We start from the raw sequence: 23,966 nt of genomic DNA on the forward strand, positions 1-23,966 counted from the left end.
GTGATCACTTAGACATTATTGAGGTTGTTACAATTCCATCTTTTGGAGATTCAATTACTATCTTTCCTTCATCATCACCTACAACTCCAATTCCCTTATGTATAGCTCCAGTTCAATCACCTACAACTCTAGTTCAACTTTTCAACCTTCTACAACTCCATCATTCTTGATTTATCATCGCCTTCAATGTCCAACATCACGTACAGATGATTCAAGTCTTAAACTGAATCCTTAGCCTACTAGGGACTTGTCTTTCACTAGTCCACCGATTGCATTTCGAACGGGTATTCAGTCCACTCGGAATCCCTATCCCCATTATACTTGTTTGAGCTATCATAGTTTATTATCATTTCATTATGCCTTTGTGTAATCTTTGTCTTCTATTTCTATCCCCGAGTCCACAAGTGAACGGCTATGTCATCATGAATGGCGACAGGCTATGGTCGAAGAGATCAAACTTTGTTGTTCAGCATCTTGAACTAGCCATCCCTTATAAGGTATTGTTAAAAGATCTCAATTCCTAATGAAATGGATGTAGCAGTAGCTTGTTGGAACCCCAGAGTTTTTACTTGATCCAGGATATGTGATGTATTTTTTTACATGCTAGTGGCGCTTGGAAGCTTGTTCCTCTACCTCCAGGTAAATCACTTGTTGGTTGTCGGTGGTTGAATCCGGTCAAAGTTGATTCAAATGGTCTGGTCGACTCAGTGTTTTGGACGACGAGAGGCGGCAAAAGGCGACAAGGGCCTGCCTCGCCACGAGGCAAGCCGCTCGCCTTTTTGAATCGAGGCGCCAATTAATACCAAAAATTAAAAATATTTAATTGCATACATAAATATCCAAAATCTCAATAGCAATAACATAACATATATAAATATCCATTAAAAGTACTCTCACAAAAGTTACAATTAACCGAAATAATTATAGAAGAATTTTTTTTTTTAAATGTAGGCAGCTGAGGGTCTCCCGGAAACAGCCTCTCTACCTCCACGAGGTAGTGGTAAGGTCTGCGTACACTCTACCCTCCCCAGACCCCACCTAGTGGGATTTCACTGGGTATGTTGTTGTTGTAAAATGTAGGCAGCGGGCAGTGGCTTCAGTAGTTCAGTTCTTATTCAGAAATCAGACTTCAGTCTTCACAATAAAAAACCGAGAGACTGAGAGAGTACTAAAAACAGGGCAAAAGAAGAGAAGATAGATTGATTCGAGAAAAGAAGAGAAGAGAGACCCCAGTCGACTTCAAGCAGTACCTGAGCAGCAGCAGCAGTCGCGAACTCGCAGCAACAGCAGTCGCGACAGTCGACTTCAAGTTTCCAATCGCAGCAGCAGCAGTTGTGAACTCTAATTCCAGTCGAGGGATTGATTTCAAGTCTCCAGTCGTGAAATGAGAAGGAGCAGTCGCGACATAAGTTTGAAAAAATACCCAAAAAAACCCTAATTTGATTATTTGGCTTTTTAATTATTAAAATTCAGACTTTAAAAAAACAAAAAAACAAAAAAGGCAATGCCTATTGCATCGCCAATTCCACGTCACCCATCGCCTTGGCTCGCCTTTTTGATCTCGCCACGCCTCACCTGAAATAGGCACAAACCCCTCGCCTCGTCGCCAAAGGCGAGAGGCGCTCGCCTTTAAGAACACTGGGTCGACTTAAAGCCCACCTTGTTATCAAAGGTTATACTCAAATATTTGGACTTGATTATAGTGATACTTTCTCCCCGTGGCTAAAATAGCATTTTTTGCCTTCATATATCCATGAGTGTTGTTAGTCATTAGCCTCTTTATTAGCTAGACATTAAGAAAGCTTTTATCCATCGTGATATTGCTTGGCAGAGTTTTAGGTCTTGTATGCCAGTTGTGTCAATCCTATATGGTTTGAAATAGACCCCTTGAGCACAGTTTGATAAGTTCAGCACGGTCATTCAAGAGGTTGGTATGACCCAAAGTGAGGCCTCATTTTGTATTGTATCGACATACTACTTATACTTTGAAGGGGAGCCTTGGAGTAACTGGTAAAGTTGTTACCATGAGACTAGGAGGTCACGGGTTCAAAACTTGGAAACAACCTCGGGCAAAAATGCAAGGTAAGGCAGCATACAATAGGCCCTTATGGTCGGGCCCTTCCCCAAACCTGCGCATAGCGGGAGCCTTAGTGCACTGGGGTACCCTTTTTATACTTCTTATTCTTTCTGCTTTTAAATTGAATCAACATCTCTTCCAACATTTCCAAATTAAGAATTGTCATCTCATAGTGTAAGTTTACCCTAGAGATTCTGAAGGAGATAAGTATGACAAGTTGTAGACCCATTGATACTCATATCGACTTGTAATAGACAAATATGATAGGTTGTTACCTTACAATGCCTTCAGGATCAAAAGCAGCATGACACCAAGAGGGCATACTCTCAGAAACTGTGTCACTGTTGAATCCATTGCATTCCTGTGAAAGACTAATATAGGACATGAAGGGGCTAACTGTGAGGTCTGGACATAAGCATGCCAGCGGTACAGTTCAGTATAAAGTTACCTTCATATTTCTATATACAGGTTTTGCATAGAGTGATCTATTCCAAGAATATAGCGATCTATCATTCCAGCAGAATTACATGCAGGTCTAAGATCTCCTCTAACAGAACATTTTACCTGCAAGTAGCAACAAAATTTACCATCTTATATTTCAAATAAATATAAGATAACTGATAGAAAAAGTTCTCCAACTTGATCAATTAGGAATAGAACTGATCATACACAAAGCGGTAACAAGGGATCAGTCATTTTTAAGGTTCTATTGGATTAAAGTGATAATAAGCTTCTAAAGGATAAGAATTGATCACAAAAGTTCTTGACTTTGAGCAAGCGTTTTACATGCTAAATCAAAGGTAGAAATATTAGTACTGATATCACTCAAAGCAGTAATGACTCATCACATTCATCTTTAAGCTTCTGTAGAGTTCTTAACGTGTTGCTTGGAGCCACTTACATAGTCACATTGTTTTTACTTTTTAGAATATAGTTAAGATTAAGGGGAATAGAAAGCAAACAGCTGTTAATTCATAAATGGTGCTTCCTGTTGACTGCGACACACTGAATTGCCAGTCAGGGACATATAGACCATATAACAACCCACAATATATAGCAGACAATAGGAACATGATACACCTAAAAATGAAGTAAAATGTTGTTAGGTAAAACTAGAGACAATGATAACCATAGAGGACAAGAAGCAACACTATATAAAAGGAAGATCAATAAACCCTTCGGGGTGGCCCAGTGGTTTGGGCTTGGGACTTCCATGTTGGAGGTCTCAAGTTCGAAACCTCTTGCCAGCGAAAGCAAGGGGTTTGTCTTCTGGGTCGAGCTCGTCGCACCGGGCTTGCCTACTGTGGGTTACCTCTCCTATGTGGTTTGCGAGCTATTGCATAGGAGCGGGGGTTTTACCCTGTGCGCATCCAAATGGTAGCGGCTGCGGGTTTCCCTTGTCATCAAAATAAAAAAATAAAAAAAAGGAAGATCGATAATAAGACTGTCAATATCATTGCAGTTGGACTCACTAGTTTTCCAATAAAAACACACAAATATCTCCTCTTTTGCCTATTTAATCTATCTGTTAATAACCAATGAGGCGTAGTCCAAGTAGTTGGGTTTGAGACCTTGTACCAACATATCATGGGTTTGACTTCCACCAGTGACAAGCTAGATTTTTATCTAACTTAAAGGGGATAAATGCCTACTTATGAGAAGTTGACAGGACACACTTACGGTTCCACCAAGGAAAAAAACTGGCCCGCGACTAAGGCTTTGCTTGGTACAATAAGCAATAGTTTAAGCTCTCGGTTTATCTGATTATGTTCCATTTATCAAAAGGAAAAAGAAAATCAATGTTGTTAAGATACTTGATCTATATTCTTCCTTTTCAGTTTCCAAAGCAATACCTTCATGATGCAGAAACAGAAGATATATGTAGTACTCCTAACAATTGCACAATCAAAACAAAAAATCTACCTGAAAATCGGGGATGTAGTTGTCTTACCATTGCCAAATATAATTTTTGAAAAACGCAACTCTTTTCATCCCTTGACATAGAAGCCATATCTCACACAAAGCTGCTATAATATATCCAACAGCTATTCTCTGCATAAATGAAAAGAAATGTATAATATTCTGAACAAGTAATTGAAATGAACAGGTTACATGCATAAGTTCTTCATCTGCACCTATCTACAGTGGCGGATCCAGAATTCGATGATTGTGGGTGCTCAATTCTTTTAACAAGCCAAAAAAAAATTCTTTCTAGAAGTTTACTAATAATATTTTTATAATTTAATTAATAAATGAAATACAAAAAATAGGAAAGTGGAAAAACAAAAAGAAATATAAGCATAATTTTGAAAAAGAAGTCAAGAAGTTTCTTTTGGCCTTTTTTCAACAAAAAAATAGATGTTGTCACAGGGGCTCGAACCCTCAATGAAGGGCACAAACGCTCCTAGAATCCTACTTCAGAACCACAACACCCATGGAACACTTTGTTTAATGGGTGCTGAAACAAACATTATATAACATTTTCAGTATTTTCTATACATATATATAAAATTTTCGTCGGGGTCAATGGGTGCTCGAGCACCCAAAACTCTACACGTGGGTCCGCCCCTGCCTATCTATTGACCTAGTTACTAGTAATCCTTCTAACAAGAAAATGAAAACTTCTTATAATAATCAGGGAAACCAAGTTAGGATGCTACTCTTGAAGAATCAGCATCTATCACTGAAATAGCTAAATAGGAAGTTAATCCATATAGCACTTTAACCAAAACTAAAAAGAACAACAAGAGCAATACTTCACAGGCTAAAGCAAAGGAACAAGGGGCACAAGCGAAAGCAGTCTTTAGAAGTCTAACTAAGGAAGACTTACGAACCACTTAAGAAGGATAAGAAACATAGCTACAAAGCAAAAGAAGTCGTTGGAGGCAATGCGACGACACTCATCTCAACTGGCAATGCTAGTATGAAACGACACTAATCTTGTAGCTTATCTAGTCATCTAATACCAGGGTAGCAAAAAAGTAAAACAAATAATATCAGAGTTACCAGCAAAATTCCCATCCATCTTATTCTTTCAATATATACACCATAGGTTAAACCAGTTATTCCATGCAAGTAACCCCTTGAAACGAAACAAATGTGGAATCAGTAACAAGAAGTTTAGATACCTCATACAAGAAAAATGATATACTATGAACAAAATCAGAAGACAACAGTAGAGTTAGAATCTCGTAAATATTCTAGGATCTTGTAAATAAAGTATAGCTTGATTACTCCTGAAATTATGTATTTTGATTCTCTTTTTTGTTTCTTAGAATATGTACACTTAGCTATTTAAACCCCAACGGCTTGAAGGAATAATTAAGCTAAGGTTCTCTAGATTCTCTTTTCGTTTGTCTTGCTTTCGGACATGATACAAGAACCAGCGTAAAACTTAAATCTTCTGTGCAACTACCAGTGGAGAAGAAACTCATGTCCACTGTGCATCATTCCACTGACTCTGTAACAATTAGTCAGAATTTCGAAATTGGAAAAAAAAAAAACTAATAGGAAAAAAATATATAAAAATATATAAGAAACCACCAAACACGATTCCACTTGCACAAATAATTTAATAGGAAAAAAATATAAAAAATAGAAAAACTCCATCATACACATTTCGGCTTGCACAAATGACTTTCACATAACAAAAATAATAGTTTTCAACAAAAAAATATTATTTTTTTATATCAAAATTTTCCAAAAATAAGCGATGACATTGGACAATGTCAGGTGGACGCGGGCACCTCGGCCAATGTCGCCTGGGTAATGCGCGCATGGGTTTGCGCTTGTGCGCGGCATCGTCCGATGTCGCTTGGCCGATATGCGCAAGGGTCTGTCGTTGTGTGTGGGCCTTCCAATGTCGCCTGACTGATGTGCGGAGGGGTATGCCGATGTAGCTTGGGCGATGAGCAGGGCCTGCCATTCTACGTAGGCCTTGGCAGATGTAGCTTTTTGGACGTTCGTAGGGCTCTGTTAATGTCGCCTAACAAATGCGCACAGAGGCCTGGCCTTGTGCACGGGAATTGATAGATTTCGCTTTGCAAATGTGTGCACGGACTTGCCTTTGTGCACATGCCTTATCTGATGTCGCCTAACTGATGTGTGCAGGGGTCCGCCGATGTCGCTTGGGGGCTTGCCATTGTCCCTTAGGCGATGCGCGCAGGGGCGTGCATTTGTATGTGGGCCTCGGCTAATGTGCGCAGGGTACTTGGTCATGTATTTGGAAACCCCTATTTGCCAATAGAAATGTTGGCCTACTTCCACACCGAATGTATCGTATAACCCCTTAAGATTATTGATGGAACATGATAGAACATTCATATTGTCTTTTGCCCTCTGAAAAAATCAAACTTTAAACAAAAATTTTAAATGGGAACGTCCAATGCCAAAGTCACTAAATGGGTAAGTCAACAATCCCTGGACTATGTAATGTATTTTATCTGTTGGGTTACAAGCGGACGATTTTAAAGAGGACTATCCATTCATTAGATAGAGAAGATCACCAAGATTTCGCAATCCGCTGCCAAATTTATTCCAATTCCAAGAGCTTGGATCGAATCGATATTGATATACCAATTTGATATAAAGTATCATACTTCAATTTAAATTTTAAATTGAATAGAAAATTGAAATTATATTTTCGGAGAGCACAACCTATGTTACCCCGAATAGAACATAAAACGACAATACAATAATAAAAGAGAAGAAAGAAAGATATTATAGTTATCTCCACACACGTTTAAGCCATACAAACCTTCTTTTCTTATACACTTCACAATCGTATTCTACTCAAAAATCCGTAAACAAAATCTCTCGTTTCTTCGCGAATCATTTTTTGAACAATGAAATCTGATCGTAGGCTTCTTTCGGATTCATGTGTTCTAGTATTCTGGCATAAGAAGACCTACTTTTTCTAAAGTAGCACGATGATTCTTAATGAACTCCAATATATTAGAATTGATCTGAAATCCTTGTTTTTGGAGTCCATATAATATCTTGCACATCTCCTTATACCTATTATCATTTCATTCTATATAGAAATTACTTGAGTCAGTTGGCGGCCATTGAGCTTCAACCAATACCACCACCGTGTTTGAAACTCTTTGGCGAACAAACACCAGAAAACCCATTATCATCAGACTTTTCATGTGTTGTCACATGCCGGAAAGAAGTCTGATTTGCCGGCGAGATTCACCCATGTGCTAGTGCGTGGGAGGAAGTCCAACGACTCTCTGGCAATGTTCATTCTTCTGCGGAACTCACCTCCTCAATTCAACATCACCCATCAGAGTTCACTGCTTTCTAACAACTTTCCAACTAGGCAGTCCATTTCTCCGACGAGTACTGATACATGATTTACATAGGGGAGATAAAGCATGTAATTCGTTAGGGATGACATGTCAGCATTTCAGTTGGTTATGTTAGTTAGGAGTTTTTGAATACACCAAGGGCGGGAAATTTTGTTAGTGGCAGTTGGCCTCAGCCAAGTTAGATCTGATCAAAGTACATATAAAGAGAAGTAATCCTCTATTGATTGATCATGAATACATTTACATTTGTCTCAATTACAATCTTCTTCTTCTTCTACAATTCTCCTCCCCCATTTGTCTCAATTACATTTCACTCGAATTACTCTGTAGAGTTCCTGTTTTAGCTTAGAATTCTTGAGCTTGCAGTTGAGCTCCTAGAATTCTGTTAACAGTGGTATAAGAGCTATTGAATCCTTGGCATCAATGGCGAAGGGCACTAAGGCAATTGGAGAACCAACAAGTGGAACCCCTTCTTCAGAGGTAGGAGAATTGTGTGAGATGATGCAGAAATTTGAGTTTTAGTAGGTATAGTATTATCTCTGAAAAAATTGGACCAACTAGCAGATCAATTAGCAGCTTCTGGGGAGACTCGAAGGAATAAAATCCCATAGGAACAGGAGTAAGGTCCTTCCCGGATTGGCCAATAAGAAGAAAGAGTGAGAGAGAGAGAAAGGAGTCCTAACAGTTACAATTCTCACCACTCGAATAACTCTATGGTCAAGAATAGAGTTGTCAAAAAGGCCAGCCCAGCACCACTCGACCCAAGCCTCGCGGTATAAGAAATTTGATGGGCTAGGGCGGGCCAACCTTTCATTTGGAAGGGGCTGAAAATGCTCAACCCAACCGTAGAAGGGCCGCGTGTTGGGGCGGGCTAGCCTTTTTTTTTCCTTGTTTTTTCTTTTCAAACTCAAATTTCTATAACATCAAGAAAATGAGAATTTTCAACTCAAATATGGCAAACAATGGTGTTGTTTCAATATCACTAGAAAAATATTTAGTGTGATTAGCATATATCTAGGATGCTAGCTACGCAAAATACACGTATCTGGTGTGATGCGTCCCAAATACGCGAGCGAGATAGGAGAATGGCAAGTGAGATGGGAGGGAGGTGAGGGCGCGTGATTTGTACACTATGTATCCTAGATACATGTGAATCTACTTGGATAGAATGTATCTAGAACAAATTACACATAATTTTAAGTCTATGTATCTCGAGATACATGTATCTGGACGCACAAAAATCAAATAAGATTACTAAAATATTACAACATGTTCATCTAAGTAATTAGCTCATACACTAGTGAGATTTATGTAAGTTACCCTCAAATAAATAGTTTTGGCCCATGAGTCGACCCCGGCCCAGCCCGATCAAGACTCAAGGGCCAAGGGCTTATCTGGGTCGGGCTTATAAGCGTTAATTTTAAATGCGCTTGAAAAATTCTATCCCAACTCTACCCCAATAACGGATTGGGTTGGGCCAGCCCTATGGGCTAAGCCCATTTATACGGCTCTAGTTAAGAATGGAGGTCTTGCTATTTAATAGAGAAGATTTGAGGTCATGGTTGTTCAAGATTGAAGAATAGGTATCTCATTGAGACTCTCATTCCCTATACATACAATCTCATATTTTGTTGTTTTTTCTGGATGCAATTTCATATTCTATTATCTTATTGATTGTATGCCATCCTCGGATATCCAGAATATTATGTTTTCTTTCCCTTCCATCTTGTGTCTCTGAGAGCATGTGGTTTGTTCACAACCTTACTCCAGAAATAATAAGATAGTTCCTTGTGCCCTTAAATGAGCATTTCTAGTTTACTAGAGGACACAAAAGGGATATCGATGCTATTCACCTGATCTTCAACAGTGTCTTATGTTTGTTGATGTTACTTTATTTGAAACCCAGCCATACTTCACCAATCCAGGTGATCACTTAGACATTTTTAAGGTTGTTACTAATTCCATATTTTGGAGATTCAATAACTATCTTCCCTTCATCATCACCTACAACTCCAATTCCCTTACCTGTGGCTATAACTCTAGTTCAATCACCTACAATTCTAGTTCAACTTTTTAACCTTCTACAACTCCACCATTCTTGATTTATCATCAACTTTAATGTCCAACATCACGTACAGATGATTCAAGTCTTAAGCTGAATCTTTCGCCTACTAGGGACTTGTCTTTCACTAGTCCACAGATTGCATTTCGGAAAGGTATTCAATCCACTCGTAATCCCAATCCTCATTATACTTGTTTGAGCTATCATAGTTTATTATTACTTCATTATGCCTTTGTGTAATCTTTGTCCTCTATTTCTATCCCTGAGCCCACAAGTGAAGCGTTATGTTATCCTGAATGGTGACAGGCTATGATTGAAGAGATGTATTTTTTTGCATGATAGTGGCCCTTGGAAGCTTATTCCTCTACCTCCAGGTAAATCACTTGTTAGTTGTCGGTGGTTGTATCCGGTCAAAGTTGATTCAGATGGTCAAATTGGTCGACTTAAAGCCCACCTTGTTATCAAAGGTTATACTCAAATATTTGGACTTGATCATAGTGATACTATCTCCCCGTGGCTAAAATAGCATTTTTTGCCTTCATATATCCATGATTGTTGTTAGTCACTGGCCTCTTTATTAGCTAGACTTAAAAAAAAAATTATCCATCGTGATATTGCCCGGCAGAGTTTGAGTTCTTGTATGCCAGTTGTGTCGATCCTATATGGTTTGAATAGTCCCCTTGAGCACAGTTTGATAAGTTCAGCAAAGTCATTCAAGAGGTTGACTCATAGTGAGGCTGAACATTTTGTATTCTATTGACATACTTATAATTTGAAGGGGTGTCTTGGAGTAACTAGTAAAGTTGCTACCATTAGACCAGGAGGTCATGGGTTCAAAACTTGAAAACAACCTCAGGCAGAAATACAAGGTAAGGCAGCCTACAATAGGCCTTTATTATCGGGCCCTTCCCCAGACCCTGCGCATTGCAGGAGCCTTAGTGCACTAGGGTGCCCTTTTTATACTTCTTATAATTTGTGTTTTTAAATTGAATCAACATCTCTCCAATATTTCTAGACGAAGGACCTAGGCATATTGAGGTATTCTCTAGGCATTGAGGTTACACCTCCAAATTAAGAATTGTCATCTCATAGTGTAAGCTTGCCCTAGACATTCTTAAGGAGATAAGTATGACAAGTTGTAGACCCATTGATACTCATATCGACTTGTAATAGACAAATATGATAGACCCATTGACACTCTTATCTACCCGAACATTAAACTTCTACCACGACAAGAGAAATTGTTTAGTGATCGCTAGGTAGTAAGTTCAATTATCTTAGAGTAACTTGACCTGACATTGTCTTTCTTGCGAGTGTTGTAATGCAGTTATGGAATCTCCATGCGATAGTCATTGGGATGCAATTGTTCTTATTCTCCAATTCATAAAATCATAGCAAATAATTGCATTTTAACGAAGTGATATGACTCTACAATTAATGGGGAAAAATGATAATTGTTGTAGAGAAACTGCTCCTCTACAACAATAGAATGAAAGATGTATGGAACAACTACTCTATTACTTCTCTTCTTTCTCCAAAAGATGTCTCTTAGCTATGAGATTACAAGTACTTATACTAGTTCTAAGGTTCCACAAAATTTGGAGGGAAAATTAGTTAGAACTGTTTTCCTGAAATGAACAGTGTCCTTTTTAACAAATTTCTGGAACTGCTTTTAACTACCTATCAACTCAACTACTTCTGTTAATGATAGTAAACAACTATAGGTAAAAACAATTACAATTGAGGTCATGAGAAGATTGTTGAATACACAGATGTCGATGGGGGTAGGATCACCTTCAGATAGGCGGTCTATATTTAGCTATTGTGCTCCGGTAGGAGTTAATGTGGAATCTTAGAAAAGTAAGGACAAATGAAATGGCTCGATCTAGTGCAGAAGCTGAATACCGAGCAATGGTTATGACAACTTGAGCACTAATTGGATTAACTAGTAGGTCAAAGAATTGAAGTTTGGAGTAATCAAACCAATGGATCTTATGTGCAATAACCAGGCTACTCTTCATATTGCATCAAGTCTGATGTTTCATGAGAGAACTAAACACATTGAGATCAATTGTCACTTCAACAACAACAACAAGAGACAAAGTGAAACCCATAAGTGGGATCTGAGAAGGGTTAGATTGTATGCAAACCTTACTTCTACCTCCTTGGGAAATTTCCAGAAGACCCTCGGTTTAGAGAAAAAAATACTCGCAGGAGACATGTCACAAAATATGTGAGTCAAATGATCAACTTGTTGATATTTTCACCAAGTGCCTCATTGGTTCTCGCATTACCTACATTTGTAACAACCTTGGTACATCGATTTATATGCACCAGTTTTAGGAGGAGTTTTAGAATTTCATAGATATTCTAGAGTATTCTAGGATCCAGTAAATATTGTATATCTTGATTTACTCCTGTAATTATGTAATTTGATTATCTTTTCCTTTCTTAGAATATGTACACTTAGTTATTTAAACTCCAATGGCTCAAGGGAGTAATCAGTTTCTCTTAATTCTCATTTCGTTTGTCTTACTTCCTAATAAAAAGAGAAGGTCATCAAGAGCAAAGCAGGAAAGCCCTTCATCCACACAAGAAAAGCATAGAATCCAACAATCTGTATCCTAGCTAAAAACATATGTTAGAAGATGTATTGTATTATGTTACTTGGTACCGTAAAATCTTCAATTTTGACTATTTTCTGCTGATGCTTTTCCTCTCAGGAATTAAACTATGGTACCTTCACGCAACACATTGTCTTCTAGTTGAACTTAACCTACCTGTAAATTTACATTCTTGTTGATTAAACATCTCTCTTTCTTCATGTTGTTAGCTGTCCATTGTGAAAGGCCTTTATACTTACCTGGTTTATTTAACTAACTGTAGCTAGCCAAGCTCGAGAGCTTTTTTTACATGCAGCTCCTAGATTGTACAGAAGCTGATGGACCAAGGCTTAAAATGCCAGACAGAGACGAGCTAGCTGGTCTTTTGAATGTGCAAGTTCTCAAGAAGAAAAACGTTCCATCATTGAACTTCGTTTCATTTGTAAGAACCCGAGCAATATCCTATCTAGTATACTACAAAATTAAAACAGACTCGTTTGTTGCAATGTATGGGGTATAGAAGATCCATTTCAAAAGACATATATACAGGCTTATAGTTGCAGAATATTGTTAAGCGGTCGACATCAGTAGTGAGCCGTAATATTGATTTGAGATATGCCAGCACACAAAATTACCTTGAAGGAAAATGCCAAGGATAAAAAGTTTCAAGGTCCTAATCACACTTTCAAGGTTGCCCCAGTTCTGTCTAAAACTATCTGCACTTTTGAAAGAGGAAAAGATTCAGAAAGTGCTAAGAGCAACAACCACCTGGTGACAGGCATGATCTTACTCAGATGATTTATTTATAAATTGACAACACATAGTACAAAATATCATAATGCAAGTCTGAGCACTTTGCATCATAAGCCTATATCTTTCATAATGATTGAGTTTATGTCCACGATTTTATCTGAAGATCAAAGTATAGATACCGTATTTACAATTACCAGGGGAACTCCAACAACAAAGAGGAAGAAAGGCATTACAAAGTCTGCCAAGCGGACACCATTCCATGGAGAGTGAGCAATACTTGGAAAAACAGAACCAGCATAATCCACAAGCATCATAAGCTGAAAGCACTAAGCAAATTAAAAGATCGGGTGAAATTTCTACAAGCGAGAAGGAAAAGAGAAGAACAGTCACAACCCAATCCACTTAAGCCATGACCGGCACTCAGTAGGCCTAAGCCTACCGAGCAAGCCTGGACCATTTTTCATGCTAAAAATTCGACAAAGTTTCCTCAGTATCAGGAGCAGTCCATAAGTTTTAAACTCGTCAGCATTGAATAAACAACAACCCAACCTACTACAATAGCAACATAATAAGTCTAAGAGACTATCAAAATCGAAAGGCAGTGACTTCCACAAAACTTTAGAAGTTCCAAGTCACCTCTTTACCAACACAAACCAAATTTACAAGACTGATTCAAGGAGCATCGGTTTAAGCAGAACCTTAATCATGCATATGTTGTGCACCATACGCATGATCAAGACCCTGCAGAAATCGGAGAGGATTGGTCTTTCTCCTTCTTTGTTAAATCTTGTTATGTTATAAGCAGCCTACTAAGCGCAGGTCATGGCTTAAGTGGATTGGATCGTGACAAGAACTCTGTTGTCTTAATATAAACATGGACAAGGATAGTTATCAAAATCATCATTAAAGAAACTAAGCAATCAATCCAAATCTTAAAGCGAGGAGCTTAGTAGTTAAAGAAGCATCTTTACAATGAACATTGGGAATCGATATTTATAGGGACAGATGCAAGTGATTGTAGTTGTTATGAGCACGAATAAAACAATCTAAAGGGTTCTGAAACTTAGAGAGGTGGCCATATTTTCTTTCGAGGTTCATTTTAAAGATTTCTTTGAGATAGATACTTGGTTGACTCTTTCTCTAGAACCAGGAGAGCATGAGAGACAAAAGGGGATCAAAATGTCCCATCAACAAAGTGATAGCTTTCTGCTAAATTTCTCTACCATTTTCTTCTCTCCATTTTGGCCAATATGAGTTCATCTTGTCCTAGCAATTTTATAGGGGACTTCCCTTCTTAGTGGCAGTGCACTGCCTTCAGATGCAGTAGTGCAATGGACTTATAACAAATATTTACTTGCTTAACCAGTGTAAAACTGAACTTCACTCATTCACTATTTACGCCTTCTCAATATCGAGAATTCCGCTACTAGATATGGAAACTTAAAAGCATGTAATGTATAATTGTGTGCTAAGAGATACGTGCAAACGCTATAACATTTTCTAGAGCTGCATAACCACATGCTTTCGGATACAAACCTTACCTATTACGTCAACCGTTCTTCCACAAAGGGAAAACTAAACACACTCTTCAATATACTTCGTTGCTAACTCACTCAATTTTAAACAAATTTAGGGGAAAATGAAAACCAAAAATCATTTTTTCTGCTTCCGAAAGAAAAAGCAGAAAAAGACGAAAGAAAAGTCGTGGACTATACCAACTCCAGGTTCCGATATTCCCGAAAACATAAATAAAGGAAAATCATTTTAATCTGTTTCCTCAAAAATTCTAGGCGGAATCTTAATCTGTTATCTCATCAGTAAACAAAATCTAGGTAGAAATTAAATTTGCTTACAAAAACGCAGAGGCCTCGAAAGACATCGAGAGAAACAACACGAGAAGAAGGTGTAGTAGTTTTCCTTTGAAGGGACGAGCTCATGACTGCATAGCAAATGAAGGTTCGATTTAATTGTAGTTCTACCATTCAAACAGGCCTTATATCATCATATATATATATATATATATATATATATATATATATATATATATATTATTATTATTAAAAATGAAAAGCTTCAATGATGAAAAGTTGGATTATCAATTTACCCTAAGCTAAATTAAATATCTAATTAATTAAATGTTAAATAATAATATTTTAATTATTTTTTGAATGGTAATTTATTTATTAGAAAGGTAATAAAAAAGAACAAGAGTCAATTAGAATTTCTAGAATTTTATGAGTCATATGTAATTCGTAAAATAATTAAAATTGAATAATTGTTCTTAAATAAGTACATGAATCAAAAAATTTCCCCTTTTAATCTTAAATTAAAGAATATGAAGAGTTGCAGCTAAATCAATATATAACATTACTAAATACGAATTTCTCTTCTTGGTTCTTCCACTAGCCGTTCTACGTATTCCTATGGTAAAGTTCCTTCTTTGCTCATCTTCTATTGTTTGTTCGTAAGATTTTGATAATTAATATATATTTTTTCAAATTAGTCTATCTATGATTTGAGATTAACATAGAGTGTATAACAAATTTGATATCTTCACTTTATTTAGAAACACCGAATTTTTTTTTGAGGAAGATGAATTCATAAGGTTAGAAATATCAAGTATGGCTTCTACATTGTCCTACAATGATTAAGTTTGATTACCTTATATTAAATGAATCTCATTTGATTCGACATTTTGTGTTTTTTTATAAATTATATTTGTAATGTTTGGTTCATTGTTTTAAAGTTACGCACAAGATCGATCTAATATTATAATGTTATAATTTCACTCTTGTTTTTTAAAGGAAGAAAATAGAAGATGGATTCACTAAAGTTAAGTTGGTATTACATTTTAAAATAACATTTATTTAACTTTATAAGAGTTTTATTTATTGATGTAAAGGGTACACGCGCGTGCGCGTGCCCAGAGACTAGTCCAATAATAAATGGTACTTCCCTTGTTTCAATTTATATGGAACATTTCGGATATCGAGATTCAAACAAGTTTATTTTTTACCGTAAATTTTTCATATATATTTTAAATATTTTGAATTGTTAATTATTGTAACTTAGGGTACTTTTTACACAGTTTACAAATATATAAATTTCATTTTTAATTTTTTTAAGATTCCATGAGCAAATTCTCGGTCAAACTTAGACTGTTTAGCTCTAAAAATGAAATGTATTACATAAATTGGGGATAAAAGGAGTAGTAACAATATCTTTTTCTTTCATTTCCCTTTTCTTCACACTTCCGTCTAATCCTTGTGTTCAAACTCAACAAATTGATAACCTTTCTCTTTAAGTAAAACATTCGTCAGACAGTCAACCATAAATAAATTATAATTATAATCATGTTTGTTTGTTGTATTAAATGGACGGATCGAGCTTAAACTAAAGAGGTTAAAAATTAAAATTGATTGAATTAAAAATTAAGTTAAATCATGATGTATTTAAATTTATTTTGGACTAAACTGAATTAAATATTAAGTTGGATCATGATCCATCCATTTTGACTTGCTTAATCTAAACATTATTGACATACTTATGTAATTCATGAAAAGAAAAGAGATCAAATTCGCTAAAAATAAAAATCCAAAAAATTATAGTCCTAAAACTCGACATGGAACTTGAGACTTTAAGACTCGGGCCAAGAGAGACGATTAGACCCAAAAATTGAGACACAAGACCCAACCCAACACGGAATTCGAAATCCAAAATCCAACACCAATACCGATCTGGAACTCGAAATCTGAACATGATCCAAATCAGTCTTGACCCGAGATCCACCCAGACCCCGGCTAGGGATTTGAGACCCGACTCCAGCATTAACTTGAAACCCGTGATCTACAATCCAACCCCAATTTGGAATTTGAGATTTGATTCCAACCTTGACCTGGGATCCAAGACTCGATCCGATCCGATCCGAGATCTAATCCTACCGGATATGATGAAAAATATTAGGGCAATATATGTGATTTTATGAAGATAAAAAGTGGGTTGAAGTAAGAATTAAATTAAGGTTAAGTTGACAACCATTCTAAAATGGTTAATGTTTAAATGAATTACCTTAAACTCAAATCCATAAAAATATGGGTGAGTTGGGCGAGTTCTTTGTTTTTGAAGTTAATTTGACACCCTAGTGAGCTGGAAATGTTCGCTTCTTTTTCTTTTTGTTAAACATTCACTATGTGATTAACCGTGAATGAATTATATGATAGAGAATCAAATCCACAGAAAAAGCTGAAAGTTCAGTTTGCCAACTAATTAACCAAAATTTCCATATTTCTCATAAAACACAAAGTTCTCTCAAGAGGGAAAACAAAACATGTTATAACTTTTTGTTGTTGTATTTGATTTAATAAAACACTTTAATTCTAGTCCAACAATTTGACTAATGGCTATTGTCCAACACACTTGACAAGAGCGAATTTCTTGTCCGAAAGGTCATCATTTCCTTCTTCCTCTCCATTCTCTTTGTTTGGAGTACTATTATTTTTTTCTTCTTTGTTCATGTATTAGCGACATATTTAAATGACGAAAAGGATCTCCTTATAGCCCATTCATAATTTTATGATTTTTTTTAAAAAAAAGAAAATGACCATCACTCACCAAACTACATTGGCAAAATTGTAAGTATATTTCCATACCAGCTATCTTCAAACAGCAACAGGAATACAAGGTCTGGCCAGTCATCCTGCCACAACAGATAACATTGCCCAGATCCGACTGAAACAAACATGTCATGGAAATAATCACATAATAAGAACAGGGAAACATAAGACCAAACAAATTATCCTGCCACACCCAAGTATAGTTGTGCAGCCGCTTAATGAGGAAAAAGACCAGAGAAGAAATTATCGTGAATAAGATATGAAGGTCAAACTTCAAATATACAGCTCTTATTTATGATAAATATAAATATTGGTTCTTCTCATAATGCACTACTCATTGGACCAAGGCCATCACACTGTATCACCCACCAAAGTGGACTTCTCCATCTCTTAGTGACACTCAAACTCTCAACTGAGTCTGTCTAAAGCGGGCTTCAAGGTAAGAACCTACAAACCCTAGGCCATTATGTGCCTTCAAATACCATGCCCATGTAAGACTAGTCACAACAGGCAACATACACTCTCTAGTCTGACATATCCTTCTGTGACAGAAAACAACACAACCAAACCATTGCACAAGCCGAGGAATTGACCTTACATTTAAGCAAAGAGTAAAGAAGCTAAATGCACCAGTGATGATAAACACAAGAAACAATATGAATTTCCAATAATAGATCAATGAAAATGGACATTGGCTACCAACATGATTTTATCTTCAATTTTTTACTTAGAACATAAGAAACCATGGCATAACAGAGCAAAAGAGGTTCAACAGCCAAAGCCAGAAGGTTCGAGAAACAACAGTCACACACTTACTAATATAAGATATTCATAGCATCTACTAAAGTATATGGCAGATCTATATACAGATATGGACGCTTAACAGACTCAAATTTACTCAAATGCCCAGGCATTCTCCCTCCTGACTTCTTCCTCTTCCTCAGGAGTGAAGTCATTCTTGATGTTGAATGTCTTGCGTATCTCCTCAGGCGTCTTTCCCTTGATCATGTCTGCTACTGTCTGACATGTCAGATCTAGCAAGCTCTTTATGTTTAAATAGTTGGCAGCCTGTAAAGAGACGAGGCAAATGATTTAATGCAACCGCGAAGAACTTAACCTCTATACAAGCTCTCAACATCAACATACCAAGTGAAATCCCACAAAGTGGGGTCTGGGAGGGTAGAGTGTACGTAGTCCTTCCACTACCTCGGAGAGGTAGAGAGGCTGTTTCTAAAAGACCCTCGGCTCAAGCAACTCCAAGTAGTAATAAAACGAAAAAATAGGTGGAGAAACATGGCAACGAATAGCAAAGCAGTAACAACTATATGCAAGGAACAATAACAACACCCATAGGGTGAGATCACCTGAACACAGTAAACCTCAAATACAAGCCCTCAACAGAAAAAGGTAAAAGAAAATCTCTACAACCTTGAGAAAATTAGATACTAAGAGGTAGGGTCCATTGTAAATCATTAAATGCTAATAGCAATAACTAAAAAGAAATGGAAACCTATAAGTAAGCTTTAAAAAAACAGCAAAATTTAACAATTAAAAAACACATTCAACAATTGTTAGCCACTCTACAGATTCAAAATACCCAGGCAAGAACTCAGGAGGTGGAACAGAGAGGCATATCAAACATGTAAACAAAATGTGCTGCAAACATGTCCAGATAGCATTTATTTCTTAAAATAGGCAACAAACTAAAGTATGACTACATGTTCTAAAGGTAAAATATATGCTTCACTCTAATTTACAATTACAAGTATGTTACTATGTTTTAGTTTTATTTTCAATTTTAGTGTTACAGCAAATCTTCTTAGTTCTTACCCATTGTTTTAGAATGAGCCACTATAGTACTATACTGTTGTACTAAGCAATAGAAAGTTCACTTAACCATGACAAAGGGAATTGTTTTTTGCCAAATATAACAGACTAATAAAACTATAGAAGTAGCAGTCAAACGCCATTTCATTACTTCAAACAACTACAACCAACTGCAGTTCACTGTTACTACAACAAAACAACTACACATAGAAATGTCCTTGGAGCCAAATAAAGCAGAAGGGATATGGAACAGATGATTTAGTTTGGGACTGAGACATAATTGATTAATTAATTTATTCGTGACCACCCTAATAAACTCAATGTATATTACCATTGAAGCTTAAACAGGAGCAAACTAGAGCGGAAACTCAGTCTATGGAAGTGACAGCAAACAAAAGCGATGTCGATAGGCAATGGTAGCCAGAAGTAAAAGGTGAATTGACAAACTACCATAGATTCACAAGATAAACAAAACCTAACAAAAAATTACCAAACTGATCACAGAAAACTAATAATCTTCTGGTTAATTTTGTATGGAGGTGTGGTGCTTGACTGGGAATGGAATTTAATAAAGAAAAAGGAAGTTCTAACACATAGAAAGTGCTTTTTAGTTAGAACATGTGATCTAAACATGTCACTAAATGACATTATCATCGCCTATAAGAGAATGTCACTAAGGGTAAATGGGAAAATTAAAGAACTTCCAAATATAGAAACGTTCGTTATTTTTGGTTTTGATACTGCTCTTCTCTTTTACTGAAATGGCTTATTTGCTACTGCTTTGATGTGTTTTACTTGAGTCAATGGTCTTCAAGAAACAACCTCTACCTTCACAAGGTAGGGGGTAAGATCCTAGACCCCATTTGTGAAATTACACATGGCATGGTGTATATATTAACAAGTAAAATTGCGGGTTTAATAATTTACACAGTTCTACCAACAAGAAGACATCAATATGGAATAGACTAATAAACAAAGATTGTTGAGATCAATAATATACACAACTACCAATAAGGAAATGAAGGAAAGCAGTCAAGCCAAAAAAGCACTTCATCAGTTCTCAATTATATGACACTTTATTGGATGTACGTGGTGTATTGGTCGGCTTTCACACACCTCGACTAATTCCATGGGATTTCTACCACCTCCCATCAACAACAAATACCAGGTGAAGCTATAGGATAGATGGGATGAATCAATTAATGTTTTTTTGTCTCCACTGGGAATTGAACCTCTGATGGCTCTCAACCATTTCATTGACCACCAAGCCACACCCTTGGCTTCTATATGGCACTTCTACTATAGGAGTCACATATTTCATCCAACTATAATTTAGAGTATAAAAAAGTTATATGACTTTTGCCTGTTTCTAGTTGTTTAGATAAATTAATTAAAGAATCAGCAATCCTGCACACTAATAATTGAACCATCGTAATCAAAAACACATACGAATCAACTAAGATATACATATAGATTTAAAAAGATCCATACCAGTATGAGATCAAAAAGGATGCTCTGATCAACATTGACGAATTCAGCATCGAAAGTCTTGAGATCCTCTTCGGCGGTCTTATCCTCAGCTTTAGGAACCTCCACATGGCGCTTGCAGTATTCGATGACCTTGACTAAGATCTTGCTAGTAACGTTGGGTAGAGGGATGCTGGTGTCAGCGCAGTCGTCCTCTATCATATGCTTAATGGTCTGCGATTCTAGCGCCACCGCCTCATCGACCTCAAAGGTCTCTCCGTCGGAACTCCTCAAAACGATCATCTTTGAAGGAGAATTGTGAACCGATCAACTAACCCTAAATGTAGGCTAGAGAGAAGAAAAAGAGGCAAGAGTGAAAGAACCTGTAAAGATTTGCTACTTATATTACTTTTATTGAGTTTTTGGCAAAAAATATTTTTCATTAATATCTAAATCTTAATATACATCCTTTAACTATCATATTGAACAAAAATCATCCTTAATATATTCAAAACTTAGCGAATTTTGTCCTTCATGAAATTTCTGTTAAAATCATTAACAGACCCATCTATGTGCAAAGTCACATGACTACAAGCATCCTAAAATGAGTCCACTACATTGGGTGTATATATGCATGCCATGTGTTTAAATTTATAGTTCATTTTACTTAACCATAATTAATTAACATATATTTTATTTCATTAAATCACGAAATAATAGAAATTACATTAATTGTGGGTATACATCCGATTGTGTTTTTTTAATAATAACTCTCTGATGAGATGTAATTTAATCATTTTCCCTTGATTTTGTGACAGAACAACACTATTATATTATATATTATATATAGATATAACACATTTGCATTATAAGAACACTTAGACTATTGTACAAAATAAACTTGTAATTTTCTATGTTACATTCTCCATTTCTCATTACATATAAATGTGTTTATATATAGGAAAAAACTTATCCTCATCGAATATATGCACTCAACTAATGCAATTTTTATTATTATGTGATTTAATGAAGTAAAATATATGTTAATTAATTATAATTAAGTAAAATAAACTATAAATTTAAACACATAACATGCATATATTGGCTTGGTGTATACACTTGGTGCGGATAAGTTTTACCCTTGCTATAGAAAGGTCAAATTTAAGTACAATAGATAAAAATGTAGATGTAATAAAATTCACGTCAGAGTAATTTGCTTCAATTTAACAAATAAGTATTCAATACTTTTAAGATCTATATAATAACTTGAGAATAGATTAGGAAATAACTTTGAAAACACCCAGCTTTTCAAGAATAAATTTCATGGGTCATTAATATTCTACCTGAAAAAAGTTTGATAGCTAAATTGTCAAATAAAATATAGTAGCATGGTAAAGAGTAGAAAACAAAAAGAAACAAAATAATACCAGTAATTTTATATATATATATATATATATGACAACAATGTTTTGAGGCAAAGGAAGATAAATAGATTATGGGAAAAGTTAATACGGAAGATGGAAAATATAAATAATTAATAATAACCAAGGTAATTTACATTATATTACAATGAATTTAAAGCGTATGTAATTAATTTATAATGGTAAAAATAAATTGCACACTCTAAAAAATAACCAAACTTTATCACTAAAACTACAAATTAAATTAACTATTTGTTTGACACGACATATATCAATTACCTATTTCAAGTGCAAAATATATATGTCACATTTCTCTCCTCGTATCCATATTTGTAGTTCTTTTTATAAAATCATGAATTGACTATCACCTTTATATGAAAAAAGAAGGCAAAAGAATGGTGATTACATTAGGAAAGCAATCGTTTATCTTTTTAAGAGTGAAAACGGAGATAGAAAATGAGAAAGGAGGACTACCACAATCATGTGCAACATTCACAAGTGCTTACAATATAAATCAACTTTAAATGTCTTTTTCACGATATTTGGAATGTCTTTTACTAATATTTCTTTGAAGGAACTACCACTCCAATTACGAAACTTAATAAATAGTAAAAATAAATTCAAACTAAGTATGCATCTACATTATTAAAAAATCAGGAATGAATGAGAATATGACCGCACATACCTTATGATTTACAAATGAGAATAATATGGAAGAAAAATTTTTCACCTAACTATTATAAGCAAACTAATACACTACATCAGACATGAAATAGAAAAAAATAAATGAAAGCAATCCAAAGAAAATGAGGCAAAAAAATATATCATAATATTAAGTTGCAACTGAAGTGAAGCAGCCCTATTACCTTATATGATAATATGCATTTATATAAATTATACTAAGTGCAAAAAAGGAATATGAACGGTATATTCAGGAAGTTGTTTCATCTTTCATTCAATATCTATAATTATATTAACTTACGATTTAATTGAGTAATAAATTGGGAAAAGGAAAGATTAGATAATTTAGAGAGTTATTGGTATTGGGGAAGAGAAAAGATTAGATAATTTATGGAGTTATTGGTCTATTTTTAAAAAACTAAATGAAGAAAGGAAAGGGTTCTTTTATTCAACTTTTAACTTGGAAGCTTTCCACTAATAATAATAATAATAATAATAATAATAATATATATATATATATATATATATATATATATACCCCGATGGAAACCACCCTTCCTATCATCATCATATATCATATATCATACTATATCATCATATCATACTATATCATATACATATATATATATATATATATATATATATATATATATATATATATATATATATATATATATGATATAGTATGATATGATGATATATGATGATGATAGGAAGGGTGGTTTCCATCGGGGCGAGTAGCGGGGTGTTTACGATTAGGGTAAAAATTAATTCAAATTAAAAAATTAAATCAAGCCGATTAAATTAATCGATTTCATTTGATTTGGGGCTCAGACCGCTACAACGATGTTAGTCACGATTGTAGTGGTGCTGCTTTAGTGATAGAATCGGGGTTTTATGCAGAAATAACCCTAAAAACCTTATTTTTTGCATTTTGTGTTCTTGGACTTAGGAGGGGAAATTTAAGGCAGGTTACACTTGATTTTCCATGGAAAGCATCAATAAAGGTAAGTTTTAGAATCTAAGTTATTACTCTTGGGAGGAGACTTCTGACATAATTTCATGGTGGAAAAAGCCCTAAGTTGAGGAAGATGATCATATATTGGCTTGGGGTTAGGATTTAGTTGCAATCTGGGAGTTATTAGGTCAT

At 35.5% G+C, this 23,966-nt stretch overlaps 2 protein-coding genes across 2 annotated transcripts in view; both read right to left on the reverse strand.

Moving 5' to 3' along the window:
* LOC125840058 (uncharacterized) overlaps window positions 1–14,724 on the reverse strand; it is a 66,263-nt gene extending 51,539 nt beyond the window's left edge. The window contains exon 1 of the mRNA XM_049519051.1: window positions 14,661–14,724. The gene's annotated coding sequence lies outside the window, so the exon portion shown is untranslated. The remainder of the gene's footprint in view (window positions 1–14,660) is intronic.
* Window positions 14,725–18,156: 3,432 nt separating this feature from the next.
* LOC125840062 (SKP1-like protein 1B) lies at window positions 18,157–21,121 on the reverse strand. The gene is made up of 2 exons (XM_049519054.1): window positions 20,739–21,121; window positions 18,157–18,488 (listed from the first exon to the last, which is right to left on the reverse strand). Exons 1-2 carry the CDS (start codon window positions 21,015–21,017, stop codon window positions 18,315–18,317), a joined length of 453 nt encoding a protein of 150 aa, XP_049375011.1. The 5' UTR covers window positions 21,018–21,121; the 3' UTR covers window positions 18,157–18,314.
* Between the last annotated feature and the right edge of the window lie 2,845 nt (window positions 21,122–23,966).

The sequence above is a fragment of the Solanum verrucosum genome, unplaced genomic scaffold, assembly GCF_900185275.1.
Source record: "Solanum verrucosum unplaced genomic scaffold, falcon-dt-bn FXZP01000177.1, whole genome shotgun sequence".
Taxonomy (NCBI): domain Eukaryota; kingdom Viridiplantae; phylum Streptophyta; class Magnoliopsida; order Solanales; family Solanaceae; genus Solanum; species Solanum verrucosum.